At 44.0% G+C, this 20,996-nt stretch overlaps 1 protein-coding gene across 4 annotated transcripts in view; it reads left to right on the forward strand.

The window, feature by feature from the left end:
• KALRN (kalirin RhoGEF kinase) overlaps positions 1–20,996 on the forward strand; it is a 668,576-nt gene that overhangs the window by 640,622 nt on the left and 6,958 nt on the right. For all 4 annotated transcript variants that reach the window (XM_060639747.3, XM_060639746.3, XM_060639740.3 and 1 more), the window contains 8 exons: positions 2,885–2,912; positions 3,394–3,565; positions 5,144–5,265; positions 5,929–6,060; positions 7,696–7,860; positions 9,607–9,685; positions 17,079–17,279; positions 20,295–20,433. In XM_060639747.3, coding sequence (XP_060495730.1) covers positions 2,885–2,912; positions 3,394–3,565; positions 5,144–5,265; positions 5,929–6,060; positions 7,696–7,860; positions 9,607–9,685; positions 17,079–17,279; positions 20,295–20,433 — 1,038 coding nt within the window. The remainder of the gene's footprint in view (positions 1–2,884; positions 2,913–3,393; positions 3,566–5,143; positions 5,266–5,928; positions 6,061–7,695; positions 7,861–9,606; positions 9,686–17,078; positions 17,280–20,294; positions 20,434–20,996) is intronic.

Raw genomic sequence — 20,996 nt, forward strand, 5'->3', positions numbered from 1 at the left:
GGTGGTGAGCATATCTGCTTCACTCCCTGCTGGCCACAACCAAGGAGCTGCTCAATAAATCTTCATCAAACAAATGAGTCCTTGTGTCAAACAAACTTCCAGGGGGGCACCATTATCCCCAATTTACAGCTAAAACTGAGGCCTAAGCTTCTTAAGAATGTTGTCCAAGGTAAGAGAGCACGTCTGGCTTGGGGTCTGGATTCTCTGTGCTCTGTCAGCTCCTGGAGTTTATATTCCGTCCTGCATGGAACGCCGCTAAGATCCTCCTCTCACAGAGGCAATGGATTTTATTGTTTTTAAATCATTTTCCAAAAAGCTTGCAACCCATCTGTGTTTGAAAACAGGCCCTAGTCAAATATTATTAGTAATATACCCTGAAGTAATTATTTTATAGATCTTAAGGACCTAGTGCCTCAATTCTTGGAACCAGTCCTCAAATCTTGGAAGAACTGAAATGAGGACACAGGTCAAATATTCATTCAAGCAGCATGTATTAAATTCCCGTTTTGCAGCAGAACCCAGGCTAGGGGTCTGAGGACGTGCCCCTGTCCTTGAAGAACCTACAGTCTAATGGATCTGACTGTGCCTTTTTTTGTCCTTAAGAAAAAATTACAAAAGTGTAAGATACTAATTGCAGAATATTTGGAAAGCCCAGGTAAGAAGACAAAGAAAAAACTCACTACAAATTCAAACACTTCCTGACTCCCGAGGGTAGGGCCTCCGTCCTGCATATCTGTATCCATAAAACCTGGCACCAGCCTGGAGGAGGAGGCCATGTTTTCTGAACGGGGAAAAGCCACCCTTGATCTCAACACCTTGTGATAAACATTGATAATATTTAGAAAATAGTCCTCATCTCCTTTTCTTTGTGAAGTGACTAGTGCAGGCATCATTCTTTGCATCCCCTAAGCCAGGTGGCCTCCGAGGCCTCCTTAGCCTTCTGCAAGTGATATGCTGCCACCCTCCCATGTTCCCTGGCTGCAGCCCCCCCCCCCCCAGCCATGGCCCCGCGTCTCCTCACAAAGTGGGGGTCTCTCAAGGTGTGGGAAAAGCAGCTCCACCAAATGCCCTCACCTACCCCCGCCCCACCCCAGAAAAGCCTCAGAGGCAGGGAGTTGGTTTACCTGAGCCCAGTTCCCTTGGATAGAGCAACTTTCCTCCAGCCAGGCTGCATGTTGATTCACCTGCCACAACTTTCAAAACTCCGGATGCCTGGCCCAGGCCTGAGGCTTTTTCGTGCTGCTAAACCTGCCAGGGTTAAGGACTGCGAACCACTGATTTAAAGGAAGGCCAGGCGGTGGTATAGTGGCCTCTTGAGACTAGCAGAGGACACTGCAGTGGCCAGTCTCAACACACACAGCCCCAGGACGTGGCATTGCAAGAGTTTTCTGCAGCTCACTTCATGAAAAAGCTGGGTGGTATATGTGGGCAATTGGTTTGCAAACGGAAATCCAAAGGGGGGAGTAGCACCTTTGTTCCAAAGGGCCCATATGGATCCTGTATAAGGGAAGGACGGAAACTGTGTTCACTTATGACACGTGTTCACATAAATGCAGGGAGATAAGTATGAATGACCCAGGGAGCCGTTTGTAAGACACGTGAGCTTTCTGGCTTCATTAGGAAGGAAAGAAGACTTTTACAACAAACGCTTAAGAGAAAAGCCACTGTAACAGTAGGCTGCTTTGCAGAAGGGAGATGTTTAGAATTAGATAATCGTTCTTTACTTAAGTAGTCATTGAATACTTGTTATTGGTCAAGCACTGTGCTAAGCACTTGACATATGTTGCTCATCTAATCTTTGCAATAACACTTTGCAATAGGTATTATTTATCCCCATTTTATAGGGAAGCAAATTGATGTCATAAATCTTAAGTGGTTATCATAAAATCACATGAAACAAAGAGGTGAGCCCCATCCTCTCTGACTCCAAAACCCATGTTTCGTTCACTCCGCCAAGGTTTTTATAACCTGGACCCACACAATTAGAGGTAAAACAAAAGATGGCAGAAAAATCAAGAAGGGATGACTTTTCAGCATGGCTAGTCAGCTGGAAGTCGATCTTTTGTGAAGATGCATGGGGTCACGAGGCAGCCTTTACAGTGTGTGTAAAGAATCCCCCCACCCCGCAGTGCCTCTGCCAACCAGCCATATGACCAGACAAGTCATTTAGTTGGCCTAAGTCCGGTTTTCTCACCTAAGCAGCAAAAAAAGGGCCAGAACCTCCAGGTCGGTGCTTTTCAATTTGGCCTATGGAAGCTTGGGCTATAGGAGGCCATGCTGGGGACAGGATGGACAGGTATGACCTCTCTTTCCCCTTCAACCAGACAAGCTCTGCATTTAACTGCTTGGAGAGAACTCTCTCCTGTTTGGGGGAAGGGGGTACATTTGGTAGGAAACCATTAGGCTAATGGTTAGTGGTTAAGGTCAATGACCATTCCAGTTCGATAAATGTCAGGTGCTCTGTTTTTGAAAAATTGTGATGCTGGGAGGAATCAGTGCCAACACATTGCTTGAGTGCATATTGAAGGGGGGGGGCAGGCAGGGAGAATGACTTTTATGCATGTGACAGAGAGGAAGAGCAATAAGGAAGTAAAATGCAGGCAAGAGAGGCCAGCTGCAGCCAGAAGAGCTTTTGCGGTCATGATACACCTGCTTGGGACCCTGGGTCACCCAGAGGCACGTGAAGAAGCAGAGTAGAGAGGAAAGTAAAGCAGGTGCCCTGGGTTGTTACTGCAATAGTGATACAGTCACAAACAACAGAGGCTGGGCTCCTGGCTTCATCTCCCTAAATGGTGCTTCCTTTTTACTCAATAGGGTCAAAGTCTCCTGCTCTCTTTCAGTAGTTTAGGATTTAAGCAGTTTTCTGTCTCTTTGTGTTTTTCAGATCTTAAATCCAAATTTCATCCAAGAAGGTGAGTTAAAAAGTAGAACTGTGAACACGAGGATTGGCTAAATAAATTGTGGCAAATCCAGCAGTGAGGTAGAGGCTGTAAATATTGGTGATGTCATTCTGTGCTATGGACAAGAAAAGGTGTTTAGAATAAACTGTTGAGGTGGAAAAGACTACAATTTGCCATATGTACAATTCGTGTAATAAAAAGTGTGTTGATAAAAGCCAAAAAGACATACACCAAGATGCTCACGGTTGTTAATGTCTGTATCAGGACATCATGGAGCTTTTCATTCTTTCTATTTATCTGTACTTCCTAATTTTCTACAATAAACATTTATTACTTTTAAATACTTGTTAATGGGACATGGATGATTGAGCAACATAAGCTGAAGGATATTTGAATCGTTACACGTGGGTAGGGAATGAGAGGGTTGTGTTGTAAAATGGCTGTGTATTCTGTTTATTCTAAATGATGTGAATTTATGTCAATTTGACCACAGTGGCCCCAGAATTCCTTGTGCCCTTAGTGGATGTGACCTGCTTGCTTGGGGACACAGTGACATTGCAGTGCAAAGTCTGTGGGCGGCCGAAGCCCACCATCACCTGGAAGGGTCCAGACCAGAACATCCTTGACACTGACAACAGCTCGGCCACATACACCGTCTCCTCCTGGTAAGCTGATCGCCCTGCATCGACACTCCCAGCTCCTTGGTGCAGCTCCCATGCTGGTTACTTAGTCTCTCCAAGACAACAGCTGCCCTGGGTCTTATTCTAGCACAAATACTTGGCATTGATTAGGAGAGAAATTGAGTCAACAGTGTACCCAGGGCTGGGAGGTTTAGGCACGGCCTCCACCGCTCACTACAACCTGCCATGGAGCCTGTCAAACATCTGGCTGATGGCCAGCACATAGCCGCATGCTGCTCAACATCACGTAGACATGGCTTAACAAATGAGAACAGGTTGGAAAGACTGCATTCTGGACCCACATTCAATAAATTAAAACGTAAAACTTTATATGTCAGGTCAACCATAAACCATACCTTCAAAGAGCTCTGGCAGTCACTGACTTACATTCACCCAGTTGATCTTTCCCAAAAGGATCCCCAAGAGAATCTCTATGTTAGTGGAAATGGCAAAGGCCCCAGACTTGTGGAAGCAATGTGGGTCTCCCATCCCAACATCCCAGTGTTCTTTGTGCCCCTCAGGATCCTGTGAAACAGTGATCTATTTAATTCCTTCAATAACCTAAGAATAATTTTCTTAGAAGAATAAAAAAACAAAAAGACTTGCTCCAAAATATGCAATGCTAAACAGAAAATCTAGCCATAAACATGCTTCCACACAGAAAGGCTGTTTAACAAAACCTAGTTGACTGCCTCCCAATCATTGTGTTAGCATTTATTGCTACTAATGATGAACTTTATTATGCACTACCCTTTACAGTGGACACGCAGTAACAAGCCCTAAGTGCTTAAACATTTATCAAAGAATCATTTAGAATCAAACTCCTATCCATTAACTTAATTTTTGTGCATATGAAATGGTATTTCCAGCAAAGATGGCAAGGGCTGGCCAAGCCCTAAGATTAGGGGGCCCAAGGAATTTAGTGTAAGAGCCAGTGCTTGGTGAGGATCCTGAAGACCAGCAGGCTCCGTATGTCTCAGCTGGAGGGAGGGAGCGGGGTTGAACATGACTGCTGCATTTCACTCTTCCTGAGCAGTGCTATCCCTTGTGATTGGGACTACTAGGGAAGTTAGCATTTAGTAGAGGAATTTGCCCTTTACTTAATTCACTTAATTGTTTTGAGGGTCCCATATGTAGAATTTGAAATACTTAAACATTTTCATTCTTCAGTCTATTTTCTTGTATGACTTATTATTGATGTGTGAGACTGAGAATATTTTAGGACAGAGTTGCTCATGGTAATAAGACTAGTAATATTGTGTAGGGCTTTATATATTTCAAACCCTGCTCTAATTCTTATCTCATTTTACTTCTTTTCTATCCCTATGCCCCATATACAACAAACATGAGAGTTGGGGGTGACAAGAATTCCCCCCCATAAGGAAATGGGAATATAGAAAAATAAGGTGATCGCCCAAGGTGTGTAGGAAAATAACAGAGCTGGGATGAGACCTTGATCCTGAGGATTCAGCTCAGCACACCTTGTGCCCACCCTGGGGATTTTACCCATCAGTCAGTTGTCTCATTATTGGAGTCTGAAGAGCATCTTTTTGGTGTCTCTAGTGATTCTGGGGAAATCACCCTGAAGATCTGCAATCTGATGCCCCAAGACAGTGGGATTTATACCTGCATAGCAACGAACGACCATGGCACCACATCTACGTCTGCTACAGTTAAAGTGCAAGGTACAGGGTCTTTGTTAGTCAAACCCTTTTTATACTTTTAAGATATTTTTTATTATGGTGAAATACATATAACATAAAATCTATCGTCTGCACCAATGTTAACTGTACATTCTGTAATGTTAAGTACATTCATATTGTTGTGCAACCTATCTCTAGAACTCTTTTCATCTTGCAAAACTAAGGTCTATATCCATTAAGCAACAGCTCCCCAACCCCCCTCCCCACTGCCCCTGGCAACCACCATTCTACTTTTTCTCTCTCTGAGTTTGTGTTAATCGAATATTTTACGTGGACATTACAAGGGTTCCCTGCAACCTGGGGAAGAAGAGGTCCATTGTGAAACTCCAAAGTAAAGGCCTAGCAAATGGAAGAGAAGGCGTCTTCACTAAGAGCTATCTGTGGTCCCCCATAACTTCCCGTATCGTTCCCTGGCCAAGCTCTAACTCCAGTGTGCAGTCTTTAGCCCAAGGAAGAAGTTCTAACCCCAAAGTGTATCTCCCAGGCTTCCCCAGGGCCTGGAGAGAGGTGTGCCACTTGGTAGAAAAGACCCTAGGAAAAATTTGAGACACGGGGAAGGTAATGTTTCCTGGGTAACTTTCAACCTTGGTGTAAAGTGCCAAGTTCTGCAGAAATAGCACTTGACCGTAATTTCTGTCCCCAAAGGTGTTCCAGCAGCCCCTAACCGCCCCATTGCCCAGGAGAGAAGCTGCACTTCTGTGATTCTCCGCTGGCTGCCTCCCTCCAGCACTGGGAACTGCACTATTTCTGGTTACACCGTGGAGTACCGGGAGGAAGGTACGCTCGCTCCCCTGCCCTTCTGTTTCTTCCTTCTCTTCCTCGAAAGGAGATCCTTCAGAGTCATGAACTACTTGCCTTCATGCCTTTCATTAGCTGTCCCTTCTTGTGTCTTCCAACTCAGCACAAGGACCTCAGCTCCAGGCCACAGCCGCTTCCTGCTCTCCAACTTCGCCCAAGGGCTGATGACTCTTGGCAAGTTTCAAAGTGCCTTTGCGTGCACTTTTGTCCTTAACAAGCCTAATCACCCAGACAGGAGCAGTCAGGCCCGTTTTACACATGAGGAGGCTAAGGCCTGAAGAAAGTTGAGGAACACGGAGGCAGGAGTTAGTAAGAGACAGGCCTGGCATTAAACCCAGGTATCAAGTTTGCTAATTTGTGACCTTTCTCCCAGAGTAATAACTAGGGTAGCATGAGCAGAGCTTTACCCCCATCCCCAGATAAAATTTAGAGATTTTATATATATATAGCATATGTATATGTGTGTGTGTATATATATATATATATATATATATATATATATATAGCATATGTATATGTATATATATATAGCATATGTTATATATATATCATATATTTTGTGTGATATTTAAATTTTATATATATATACACATATGTATAATGATTTTTTAAAAACTGTTCATTTTTTAATTTTGTTACATTTACGTGCTAAGGACACATGCATTAGTTCAGCAGTTAGAAACACCTAAACCTGTCACCTATTATCAAGAAGAATTAGTTAAATAAGAAGCTTCCAGGTAGCTCTAGTTGTTAACACATCTCTGAACCACATAATGAATTACAGAACTGAATTTCAAACAACTGCTTGCTGTGGCCAGAGCCTAAATCATTTGTGTTACTCACCATTACTCGTAGTTTTTTAACTCTTCTTTCTTCTACCAAACAGGCCCTGTGCAGTTACAGAGCTGTTCATTTCTGCATCTTTCTGAAGCTGTTCACTCTTGGGTCTCCCCACTCAGCAGAGAGGTGTTCGTGCTGAGCTGGGAGACATGTCTCACAAAAGCTTGCACTTAGTTCCGCGCTGTTGGGTTCATAGTTCATCTTATTAACACAGTTCTCTTGAGAAAATCACTTCCTCTTTCTGAGCCTCTATTTCTTCACATATAAAGTGAGATCTGTGTTCCCAACCTCACCGGTTTCTGGAGATTTAAGTGCGAAAGTTAAATGAGAGAATTCTGGGAAGACGCCTTCTGCGGTATTTTACATGTATGGCGTGCTCAAGGCATGTTCACTTCTATTTTGTTTCCATTTCCAAATGTGTATTTTCTCTCATTTTGTTATTTATAATATATTTTTATGCCTTATTAAGAATTTGCCACACGTCCTTCTGTCAATTCTGTATGATCTACATCTTTTCCTTCTCGCACATACACATTTGGAAATGACCAGAACCCCTAGGCCAGCTGCTTCCACACACCCCCATGATATACGCAGTCATTTAGGAAACTGAGCCCTAACCTGACACTGTTGGCCCACAGGCTTTCAGAGCCCACATTGTAACCCCTTGAATGGAACAGAATGTGTCAGCTTTCCTTTCTTTGTTTGCTGAAGGTCTTTGAAACAATGTCCCTCTGGCGTTTTCTTCTTTCCCTCTCCTTGGAAATTGTGTGCTAGGTTCCCAGGCCTGGCAGCAGTCTGTAGCTTCGACCTTGGACACTTACCTCGTCATCGAAGACCTCAGCCCTGGGAGTCCTTATCAGTTCAGAGTCAGCGCCAGTAACCCCTGGGGGATCAGCCTTCCCAGCGAGCCCTCAGAGTTTGTGCGACTCCCAGAGTACGGTGAGTCCCAGCCATGCCCAGCAGCCCTGGTGGAGGCAAGGCACCTGGCCAGCTGTCACACACTCACTGGTGCCAGCCACCCTGCGGGAGGTAACCTGGATTGTCCAGTGTCTTCAGTCAAGTAACATTTCAGAAACCTGATGAAAAGTGTGATTTCAACCATTTTGGAGCAAAAGTGTGGTCTGCCACCAGTGTCTGCCCTGGGCCTGCCAGGGTCCCTGGACACCCGCATGTGTCTCCAGGAACAGAGAGGGGTGAGAAGGAGTCATGAGTCGTATGGATGCTGCCCCTTTTCCTGGATGGGAACACCAACCCTCCTCTCCCTGGGAACCCCTGTCAGGCCTAAGTGTGCCTCCCAGCATCAGACACAGCCCCACTCACCAATTTAAACTGGGGAGAGGAAAGCAACCTGGTTGAAGGATTGGAATCAGAATGACTATTCGATAGTTTCCCAACCCCTAGCCTTCCCACAATGTCTTACTTCAAAATGGACACATTTTTATGTGGATGTGTTGGATGATGAAGATGTATCCATAGCTACACATGAGTATTTCACAAATGTGGTTCTCGTTTTGGCCCCCCATTCACTGTCTCACCAAGCCGCTTTGGTCCCAAGAACATTTGAAAGAGGACACTTGCTAGCCCAAAGAAATCTCCAAGTGGTGAGGTATTCCGTGGTGCAAAGGGGTGGGGAGTGTGTTGGGGTGGAGGAGGAGGCCACCACACTGAGAAGGCAAGAAACCCGTGTCTCTCCAGAGTCAGAGAATCCCAGAGTACCCAGGGGGCTTCAGAAACCCTCTAGGGCCCTTGGCTATAGCCCAGCCCCCAGCTGAGTCTGGAAGTGTTCCCCAGTGCATCCTCAGGGGCTAAGCTCCCTCCCAGTCACCCTGCTCCCTAAGACCCATGACTCACTGGGAAACCTGGGCCCTGGGTCTCTATTGTGTCAGAATTCAATGTAGGTAAGGCACCTGAACCTCAGCCCAGCTGTGGTCAGAAGACCCACACTGCGGGGGTGGTCCTCTCCTCTGGAGCTACTAACTAAATTCTGTCACGTTTCACTTCTTGTGAGCCTTGTTCCCCAGGGACAACACAAATACATACTGGTGTGCATGCGTGCATGCGTGTATGTGCATGTGTGCATGTGTGCGTTTAAATTATTGCCAGAGAATGAACACCTCTTAAGGTAATACTGCCACATTCTGCTCAGGCACGTATTTTGGGTTAAGCTAAATCATTCAGCATTCAGTATACCAGATAGGCTCGTTAATGTCTGAGGACAGCAGGGTGAGAGAGAGCAGTAGTTAGGGTATTTCCAGCACATTCCTCTCCTTTCCTCCTCTGGGCCTTGTAACTCTTCCCTTCTCCTCTGCTGCCTTCACCCTCAGCCCTGATTCTCACTGGCTTTTCTAGGCCTTCCATGTGTTTCTCTCTCTGTCTCTTTTAATTTTTTCTACCAAATTTCTATTTTTAAAATATCCAGAGGTTGTGTCTCTGATTGTCCCAAGTTTTCTTTTGTTTATGTAGATGGCACAGGGAGGGGGAGTCTGCCTCTGTCATGTCAGTTTCCCCTGGGATGATATTTTTAAAAATAACATTTCAGAGAATCCTGGCCTTTTCCCACTGAGCTAGACTCCGTATTTGGCCATGAGAATTGCTTTGGGGCAAGGCGGGAGCTTTTCTGTCAACCTTTTCTTTATTCTTACATGACTTCCTCAGTGTCATAAATGGATTCTCTCTCTTCCAAAGATGCTGCTGCTGATGGTGCCACCATTTCTTGGAAGGATAATTTTGATTCAGCTTATACTGAGCTGAATGAAATTGGAAGGTAATGACCCCATTTTCTATTCCTTCATGAGCACTTAACAACATCACATCCGAATAATGACTTGCTTTTACCGTTTGTTTCTTTTCCTCCATGTACTCTCTCTATAGTAAGAAAACGCTAGAATATTTATGTGTACTTTTATTGCCCTTTTTTTAACTTTTTACATTGGAGGCCTCGCTCATCAACTATCAGCCTTTCTTCTGTTCTAATATAAGAATTTAAAGCTCAGCCTTTTCTTTAAGGTGCAATTTTAACTACCTCCCCTGAGTTCTGGTATGTGGCAGTTTCATTATCATTCAGTTCAACCATGATTATTTTCTTTGACCTAATCATAATAGAAATATTTTAAGTTTTTCAACTGTAGGGGCTCCATCGGTTAAGCTTCCGACTTCAGCTTAGGTCGTGATCTCGAGGTCCATGAGTTCGAGCCCCACGTCATGCTCTGTGCTGACAGCTCAGAGCCTGGGACCTGCTTCAGATTCTGTGTCTCCCTCTCTCTCTGCTCCTCTCCTGCTCATGCGCTCTCTCTCTCTCTCTCTCTCTCTCTCTCTCAAAAATAAATAAATAAATAAATATCCTTTAAAAAGTCAATTTTTCAACTGTATGAGAGTTTTACAAACTATCTACTTGTCACTGATTTCTAACTTAATTACACTGTGGTTGAAGAACTTGATTTATATGACACCGATGCTGATTTTTGTTGGGACTTCATTTATAAGCAGTACATGGTCAGTTTTTGTTAAAAGTTCCATGTGTTCCTGGGAAGAAGGTATAATCACTAATTTTTGGTACAGGTTTCCATTCTTGTCCATGTTTCAAGCACAAGTGCATTGTTTCATGGATGTTTTCAATCCAGTGCCCCCTACATGCACACACGCGCGCACACACACACACACACACACCTCTGTCTCTGTCTCTTTCTCTCTGTCTCCGTCTCTCTCTCTCTCTCTGTTTCTGTCTCTTTCTTTTGGTTAGAAAAGTATGCCCCCAAAAGTAAAAAAGATAAAAATATAACTTTTAACAAAATAATGAAAAAACTTTATCACCTGGCCCACAAAATAGTTGATGGGCCGAAACGAAAAGGGGGCTCGTCTCTAGATGTGCATCAGTTTGCACGTGGTCTAGGTGAGAGGGTAGGTAGCACTGGCAAGTCTCCCACTCCCTGAATGTGTAAATAAAAGAGCACCCACAAACAATGGGCCATTAGCATCTTCTCCATCTCTGATTGATGTCTCTCAATGAAGCATAAAATTTCCTAAGTGAGGTGGTTGCGACAGAGGTTGTGGAGAGAGCCAAAATGCTTATTATTCCCATTTCTTAGACAGGATTTAAATGTAATTCACTGCCTTTCATTACAGCGCTTTTCGTCAAAAACCAACTTTATCTCTGGGCGCCTGGGTGGCTCAGTCGGTTGAGCGTCTGACTCTTGATAAGGGGCTCAGGTCATGATGCCAGTGTGGTGGGATTGAGCCCCACATCAAGTTCTGTGCTGAGCGTGGAGCCTGCTTGAAATTCCCTCTCTTTCTCTAAAAAACACACAAACAAGCAAACAAAAAACAACAACAACTTTAGCTCAGCTTTCTCTCTTCTGTGTACCGCCAGAGGGGCAGGGAAGGGCCAATGGAAATTTCCAAGGTGATAATGATGGTGCTTATTGAGTTTCTGCAGTGTTCCAAATACTATGCAGGTATTATACAAAAGGTATTAAATCTAATCCTTATAACACGTGAGGTGTAGTGTTTGAGTAGATTTCCAGGAAAGGAACTCAGGCTTCGGGAGGTAAGTAACTTTTTCAAGGTCCTACAACTAGGAAGTAGAGAGCCAGGATTCCAGCCCTGGGCTACCCAATTCTTAAGCCTGTGTTTGTTTTACTAGCATATGTGGTTTCTCATTGTAGAAATTTTTGTCGAAAATAAGCTCTAGCAATTGAAATCTAGTTTGCCGCATTATATTGAAGTTTGTGAAGCTAGGCATGACTCCAGTAGTGAATCCCCACCTGGTTCTTTTTTTTTTTTAATTTTTGTTTGTTTGTTTGTTGAGAGAGAGAGAGAGAGAGAATGAGTGCTCACAAGCAGGGGAGAGGCAGAGAGAAAGGGAGACAGAGGATCTGAAGCAGGCTCTGCACTGACAGTAGAGAACCTGATGCAGGGCTCAAACTCATGAACGGTGAGATCATGACCTGAGCTGAAGTCAGACACTTAACAGACTGAGCCACCCAAGTGCCCCTCCCCACCTGGTTCTAAGTGAAACTGGTGGCATCACCTGGATGTACCAGTGAATTCCTTCCCAAGAGATGCATTTACTGTTGATAGCCACGGGCTAAGGCATGTTTTACCTGGAAGAGATGGATGCTTTCATATTTCCTGAAGGGGAGATCAAGTTTCTGATTTGTTCAAAGCAATCAGTGTTTTATGAAAAAAAAATCTCATCTCCAACAATCTGAAGTTTTGCCTCTCTTCCAAGTATAGTCCTCATGGTTTCAGGAGATCCTTTAAAAATGCTGTATGTTAACAGAAAGGAAATAAAACATGTAGATACATGAAACACATGAAAGGTATTTGTGGGCCATAGAAGTGAGTCAACTTTCTCCATCACACCTAAACCTAGAATTCTAGGCTTCTATGACTATCTTGTTAAAAATAATTCTCTGGTGGGGTGCCTGGGTGTCTCAGTCGATTAAGCATTCGACTTCAGCTCAGGTCATGATCTCATGGTTCGTGAGTTCGAGCCCCGCATCGAGCTCTGTGCTGACAGCTCAGAGCCTGGAGCCTGCTTGGGATTCCATGTCCCCCTCTCTCTCTGCCCTCCCCCACTCACATTCTGTCTCTCTCTCTGTCTCTCAAAAATGAATAAACATTTAAAAACTAGTTCTCTGGTAATAAGATATTATAAAAACCATGGTGCAGAAAGAAATATCTTCTCTGCTAAAGTCCATCTGAAGGAAAGAGCACTTGAGCATAGCATGGTTAGCTGGAAATAAACTAGATGGGCACCTCTATAATATAAAGAAGTCAGAGATTTATCCCTGGGAATGCTGACTGGTTACCTGCACAGGATCCAACAAGGTAGCAGGGCCAGGTCTCCAGGTAAGGAAGGCAAGTTGAACAGAGCCATCAGTTTTCCCTCCCTCCCGAGACTTCACCGAATCTGCACTAAAGGACTTTTTCGAATCAGGCACATGAGGATGAAGACACTGGACGAAGAGACAACAATAATAACAGGTTAGAGGGAGAAAACAAGTGACAGAGTGACAAATGACCTAGCACTCAATCCGAGTCAGTCGTGGGGTCAAGTGAGAGGCAGTGCAACTTTTGCAGCAGAATTCCCCCAAAGGCTCGGGTACTGGCAGCACAAGTACTTCTGCAAATCGGTGTAAAGAGGATGCTGAAACTGAAGGGTTGGCTGAAACTCTGTGTGAGAGGCTGCGGCTCCAGATCTCCAAATTGTCCTTCCCCATCCAGGAAGATGCCGGAGGCTCATTCTCTAGACAAGGTAAAAGAAAGTGTCTTTGTTCTCAGGGACACCGGCACAGCTGGGAGCAGCAGAACCTGACTGCAAGTGGACCAGTTATGAGACCAAATCCTTGCTTGGATAACTCAGGACCCCAGCTCTCTTAGCCAGTGGGCTCCAGAAGTGGATAACCGGGGCTTCACCACTAGGCAGGGAGGAGGAGGATCTTTCTCTGGGAAATCTGACCAGCCCAAGAGGAAAGTCTTAAAGATACTGTCTTCGGAGCTTTCCCAAACAGTCCACTCAGATCACCCTACTGTGAAGGTCGAGTTGACAGACACCACACCCCTGATCAGAGCTTGCAAACAGCTGTTTAGTCCCCAACTTTTAGAATGAGCCAACCCCCAGTGCCGGCCAGGACAGAGTAAGCCCAGGGTAGCCTATCCCACTGATGACGACCAGAAGCCCTGGACAAAATCCAAAATAGCAACTACCTCAGGATTCTGTAAGTCAATAACATGGAGAATGGGGAACCAAGTTAAAACTTGAAGAAAGTCAAGGATTGTAGCAGAGAGTTCTCTGGTTTGTTTGTTGGGCTTTAGCCCAAGCGTGGGTCAAAGCAGGGAACTGGGCAGCATGCACAAGGCGCAACTCCAAAAGAAACCCATCTTTCTGGCCAAAAGACAGGAAAAGAGGTCCCTTTGAGCTGAAGAGAGCAGGAAAATGCTTTTCCCTCCCTCCCTTCTTTCACTATGTTACTCCAAGCCAGAGGCTAAAACTCTGAGGGAATCCCATCCACAAAAATGGGCCCTTGGGAGCCAAAGAATGAGTGGGAAATCTCAGTGAAGAGATAGCTAAAGGAGATCCCCTAATTCTGTGCATGGAACAACACAAATCCCAGGCCACGTTCAAGCTGTGCACGGATAGAACATATCCACAGAAGCAGAGCAAGGCTCTGAGAATGGAACCGTGATAAAAAACACCGCTCAGTCACACTGCGGTGACTTCTTAGTCCCAGACTAATCTTTGAGTGGTGCTCATAAGGGACACACTTTGTCAGAAATGATGATTGAATTCTATCACAAGGAAAATAGTCATAGTTTACTGGAGCTTCATCTGTGAATAGCCCTGATCTAGTCGCAAGAATGGAAACACTGAATATTGATTAAGGTGTCATTCTGTTGGGGGCGCCTGGGTGGCTCAGTTGGTTGAGCATCTGGCTTTGGCTCAGGTCATGATCTGATGGTTAGCACGTTCAAGCCCCATGTCAGGCTCAGTGCTGACAGCTAGGAGCCTGGAACCTGCTTCAGAGTCTGTGTCTCCCTCCCTCTCTCTCTGCTCCTCCCCTACTCACACTGTGTGTGTGTCTCTCTCTCTCTCTCAAAAATAAATAAACATTAAAAAAATTTTTTTAATATTCTGTTGAGAGGACAGGGGATGGGAAAAGTGGTCACGTGCTGGGGACAGGGAGGGAGAGGGACTAATATCTCACTCCCCATGGTAGGTATCAGCAGATTACAATGAAGACTGAAACACTAAGAAGTAGCCACACAAACATAGACTACCTGAATAATCAGCTAAATATAACTAACTGCTATATTAAACTGCCTCTAGTGTAAGGGAAAATGGGGGTGGGGGTAGGAGAATGGGATACTATTAGTTTTAATAAGAAAACTTGTTAAAGCTAATTGACTTTTTAAATCATGGGGATGCATAACTCAGATAAACACACATGTTTTTTTGTTTTTTTTTTTAAATTAAGGTGTAGCGGGGGCAGCACCTGGGTGGCTCAGTCGGTTAAGTATCTAATTCTTGATTTCGGCTTAGGTCACGATCTCATGGTTTGTGCGAGCCCCATGTTGGGCTCTGCGCCTGCTTGGGATTCTCTCTCTCCTCTCCCTGTCTGCCCCTCCCCACCTCAAAATAAATAAATAAACTTTTTTTTTAAGTGTCCAATTCTTGATCTCAGCTCAGTTCATGATCTAATGGTTCATGGGATTGCCCCCACCCCCACCCCGTCCCATCAGACTCTTTGGGATCCTCTCTCTCCCTCTCTCTCTGTGCCCCTCCCCACTCAAAATAAATTAATTTAAAAATTTAAGGTACAGCAGTACCTCAACATGACCACTTAGTTCAGGAGAGTTCTCCCCAATATTCAATTGTTCTCATGCATCTGAAGTCCTCTGGAAGGAGTGACCTCTAATAATCAAACAAAAGAATGCTGTTAAAAACCAGAATGGAGGGGCACGCACTTGGCTGGCTCAGTTGATATATTATGCAACTCTTGATCTGGGGATCATGACTTCAAGCCTCATGTTAGGCATAGAGACTACTTTAAAAAATACGAAAATGGCAATTTTTTTTTAGAATGGCAATTTATTAATTTATGATGTAGAATAGAGCTGCCAGTTTGACCAAATATTTGCTTACTATGCAAGAAGAATAATGTCTGCTATTTAATAGGCATTCAATTAATATTTACCTAATATGTGCTTTATTTATTAGCACATTATTTCTTTTGTGAAAATCTATGGTGGAAAAACACTTATTGTCAGAAAATCACTTGGTGAGCACAGAGTCAGGTCAAGGAGTCAGTTGGACAATCTTCATGGTGGTGTCGGATACATACATTTCCTCTAGAGGAATGGACTGCTCTTTGGACCATTGACTTCTCTACTCGTGGGTTAGGGTGCCTCAGGGACAGGCCTAGGATGGCACTGTCTTGTCACCTCTTTGACTCTCCCTTTCTCTGACCAGTTGTTGGTAAGTTCCCTCTTCTTCCCGTTCTTACTACATCCTATTGGGCTACTGCTGAGTCTGGAAACCATTCTATTTTAGATGTGGCAAATTTTGTTAGATGTGAAAATGGCATGGTGGTTATACATTTTTTTATGTTTATTTTTGAGAGAGCACAAGCGGAGGAGGGACAGAGAGAGGAGAACAGAGTATCTGAAGCAGTCTCTGTGCTGACACAGTGAGCCCGATGTGGGGCTCAAACCCAGGAATTGTGAGATCATGACCTGAGCTGAAGCCAGAAGCTCAACCTACTGAGCGCCCCAGGGCCCTGGTGGTTATACATTTTTAAGTATTCTTGTCAATCAGAGATGCAAACTCAAGAATTACTGAATTAAATAACATGATATCTGGATTTTGCTTAAAATACTACAGAAAAAAAGACAAGAGTGGGAAAGGAATAGATGAAATGAGGTTGGCAAAATGTTGACAATTAATGAAGCTGGCTTCTGGGTGCACAGATCTGTTATACTATTCTTTCTACTTGTGTGTGCATTAGAAAGTTTCCATAACACCAAGATAATAAAAATAAAATTAAATTTAAAAATTGACTCTTTATTTTTTTAATGCTTTTATTCATTTATTAGTGAGAGAGTGAGAGAGAGCACACACACTCCCGTGAACCGTGAGACCATGACCTGAGCCAAAGTTGGACGCTTAACTGACTGAGCCAGCCATCCACCCCAAAAATGACTCTTTAAAAATGTTTTTGAAATTATCACAGACTAGAATTCCTCCTTCTTTAACATTACTATTGTTGTATTTTATATAAATATACTCTGCTTGGAAAATTGAACCTGTGGGACATCTGGGTGGCTCAGTCGATAGAACGTCCAACTCTTGATTTCAGCTCAGGTCATGACCCCAGTGTTGTGAGATCGAGCCCCACATAGGCCTCCACACTGACAGTGAGGAGCCTGCTTGGGATTCTCTCACTCCCTCTCCCTCTGTCCCTCCCCTGCTTGTGCTCTCTCTCTCTCAAAATAAGTAAATAAACTTTAAAAAATATTAAAATATAGAAAAGGTAGGATTCCTAATAAGATGCTACTGTCTAACCACTTCAGATAAAAATTTACACACCCTTGAATAAAATAATACCTAATTGATCAATGAAGCTTGGCAAAACGCTTTCTTCCCTTTCGCTTTCCAGAGGCCGTTTCTCCATTGTAAAGAAATGCATTCACAAAGCTACCCGCAAGGATGTCGCTGTGAAATTTGTTAGCAAAAAAATGAAGAAAAAAGAGCAGGCCGCCCACGAGGCTGCCCTACTTCAGCACCTGCAGCACCCCCAGTACATCACTCTCCATGACACTTATGAGTCCCCCACATCCTACATCCTGATTTTGGAACTGTAAGTACAGGTGTCTCTTGGTGGTCCCCAGCTGTCTGGGGTCTGGGTCATTTATTGTCCACTGGAAACAGCAGTTTCATTTTATGCAACATCTTATAGTGTACAAAGTGTTGTAAGTAACATGCATTCTCCCATCCATTTATAAAAATGCGGTTCCCATTTATAGATTAGAGAAAATCAAGGATAAGGAAGGTCCTTACAACTAGGGGATGGAGAAACTGGGACTTGAACCCATATCTCTCCCACTCTGATTCTGATGTGCTTTCTATTATGGACTCTGGGGCTGGGCAGGAGTTTAGGAAAAGCTTCTTGACAATAGGGGGCAGAGCTGAGATGAAAGAGGGGTTTGTGCATCAATTTACTGCCATGGCATGGTCTACCACCCAAGAAATTCTTATAACGTGGACACTTGCCTTGAAAATAGTCTACTCATTCCAGATTTTCTAGGAATTCAGGCAACCATATACTTAGCTCCAGAATACATCAAATAAAGCACATTCTCCCCACTGCTACCCCAAGCTAAGGATGGAGATCATGCTCTGTGGTTTACAGAGATCTAACAGAGGCTAAAGAGAACAAAGTCCTTTCAGAAGTATTGAGCCCTCCCAGCAATGTTATCAGATGGGTGCTGATGACCTGGCACCCAACACCAGTGCTGTGTATGGCTCCACATGAGCCTGTGTTCAGAAGAGAAGTGTCTTCACTTACAGCTTTTCAGGTGCCATTTTAGTGTTGCTCTTATGTGCTTGTTCGTCTAGGTGTTTGTGTATGAAGGCCTTTAGAAGCAATAACTTATAAATTTATTTATGAAAAAAAGACAGCCAAAAGACAAACCTCTTTGGCTACACTTTTTGATTGGTTGCCAAGAAACAAGAGAAGACAAAACCAACTCTATTAATACTTGTAATTCTTGTTTGATACTTTATATAGCTGTGTAGTCGCTGGTCAATTGTCACTTTGGACTTAACAAATGATACTTACAAACAGCCTTCTGGAACCTAACGTTTTGTTGGGACAGCTTCCTAATTCACTTCTGTTGGCAGTGAACTATTTTCATTTGCAGGTGACAATGTGTTGTACCCAGGTAACAATAAAAGATATTATCACTCGCATATCAAAGTAGTACGACTGACTCAGAAACTTGGCCTCTTCAGATTCACTAACTGTCATTCCAAGGGAAGGTGCTGTTTACCAGGCTGCCACAGTGCAATGGAAGCAAACCATTCTTGGAGTAAAGATCCTGGGCTCTAATCCCCTCTCTGTGATTTGGGGCAAGATCTTTAGATTTCTGGTCCTCACATCTTCATCTGTGAAGTCTGAAATAATCTGAAGTCTGAAATAAGTCTGAAATCTGTGAAGATTTATTTCCACTTCTCAGACTTGTTACAGGGATTAAATGAGATGAATAGTGGATTGAGCTTGTTTAGCAAATATTTATGAGTACTCCCGTGTGCCAACTGCCGTGTGGACTTGGGCCAGGGTGGAAGGAACAAAGATGGAAAGGTGTGGTTCTTGCCCTTGAGGAGCTCAAAGTCTGATGAGGAAGACCAGTCACTGAGTAAATGATTTCAGTTTCATGTGGCAAATGTTGAGAAAGAAACACACATTTTGGGGAGGGTTGTTGTGAGACCATGGAAGGGTGTTCGTTGGACTTGAGGTTTAGGAGATGAGTGGAGAGGCAGTGTCTGAGCTAAACCCTGTGCTAAAGCTTGGTAACGCTCTGACCAGAGAGAGGTCCCCCCTTGTCACTATCCAAATCCCTAGTAGAGCTTTTCTCTTCTGGGCAACTGGGGTTCTGATCCCCTAGTCTAGGGTGGAGCCTGGGTGTCTGCATGACCCAAAAGTTCTGAGAGTGAACTTAATGCTGAGGCTTTCAGGTCTCAGAGCAGTGCTGCAAGAAGTCCAGGGGTGGGGTGCATCTAACAAACCCAGTCCTACTCCACTCCACTCCACTCCACGCTAATCACTCCCACCCCACCCCTGGCAAGGCCCTAGGCTTTACCCCCATCCAGGAGAGCAGGAGAGACCAGTGGGAAGGAATAAGCTAGAGAGGAGAATGGGAGCATGGCTGGGGGTGAGGCTCAGCTGTGCTCAAAGGTTGTTTCTGCCTCTGGTTCAAGCTCCTCTGCCTGAGTATTTCCTGGGGATGTGCCTTTGACAGCCCAGTGCACATTAGAATGTCAGTGTGACATCTGGTCACTCCTTGCTAAAGAGGTCACAGGGTACCTGAAGATACTTACTATTTATTGAGCATTTACTATTTCTACTAATTATGTTTAAATGCCACATTGCCTCACTTGATTCTTGCACAACGCTCATAATGAAGTAGGTGTTATTGCTGTTGTTGTCATTCCCACTTGAAAGATGAAGAAACTCAAACACGGAGTTTAAATGTCTGGTCCCAAGCCCCCAGCCTGTAGGTGGCAGAATCAGGATTCAAATCTGGATCAGACTGGCGCCCCCCACCATGTCCTTAGTCAACAGTTTTTAAGATTGGAAACTTGCTCCAAAGGCAAAGGATCCAAAAAGGGGTCAAGAATGCCAAGGACAAACTTTGTTCACTTTCCATTTTCCCCAATGAAACATGGACAAATAAAAGCAATTTGCAAAACATATTCGGAGCGGCCTGCAGCCACCAGGTTCCAGTTAATTGGAATATTGAGGGAAAGCAACTCTCTCTTTCTTTCTCAAGACTTCCTTTTGCAATCTAATCTCTTAAGAGTGTCAGACCTTTTTCCTCGTGAGCGATTTTTAGCAACATAAAATGTGTCTTAAGGTTACACAGATTTCTTCCTTGGGGCACATCACATCTATAATTTTTTTAATTAATTAATTTTAGTTCTGAGCCTTAGAGTAACTTTGGGCTCTAACTAAAATATGCACGTGTGGCAAATAGATCTTCATTTCTAAGGGGGATAGGAGAGATTTTAGAGCTCTTGCGGATTTGTATTGTGTTACTTTTCCATTTCTTTCCAAACGTATCTCCTCTGCCTTTTCCTTCCTCCCTGCTTCCAGGATGGATGATGGCCGGCTCTTAGACTACCTTATGCATCACGATGAGCTGATGGAAGAGAAAGTAGCTTTCTATATCCGAGACATCATAGAAGCTCTGCAGTATCTTCACAACTGCAGGGTGGCCCATTTGGACATCAAGGTAATAAGAAATAGCTACCCTTGCAGGGAGATGGCCTGTTCATCATTACCCTTGGGAGATGTACATTCTAATACATTTCATTTCCTTATATTAGAATCCTTAGGAATAGTAAACAGAAACTGGGTTGTCACACAATTTGAGTGTGTTTCTCGTGAATTATGAGCACTCACCAGAGTCACAGTGACATCCGGGGTGAGAGAAGGTAGGGAAGCTTTTACCGCTTCGTCTAACATTTTAGAAGGAAGCCAGTAAATGTCAGTTTTTTGACGGTGCTCCCAAAGAAGGCTCTGTTTTCCAAAATGAATAATTCATTCTTTTTTTCTGAATCAGTGCAGAAGTAAGGGGTGGTTGAGAAGACATGATTTTCAATGTCAAACAGCTTCTCTGAACTGCCACCCAAACTCCGAATTTAGTCTAGTTTGGAGCCCCCTGTGCGCTTTGCATGGGCAATTTCTCATGCTCTATAGGCTTTTTCAAAGAATAGCAGAACTGTGTTTGAACCACCAGAGTCGTACTGGTAGTCAAGACAAGTCAGAGAGCTGAACTTGCCTTCTCTTCTCCCT

This window comes from Panthera onca, chromosome C2 (genome assembly GCF_046562875.1).
Source record: "Panthera onca isolate mPanOnc1 chromosome C2, mPanOnc1 haplotype 2, whole genome shotgun sequence".
NCBI lineage: Eukaryota > Metazoa > Chordata > Mammalia > Carnivora > Felidae > Panthera > Panthera onca.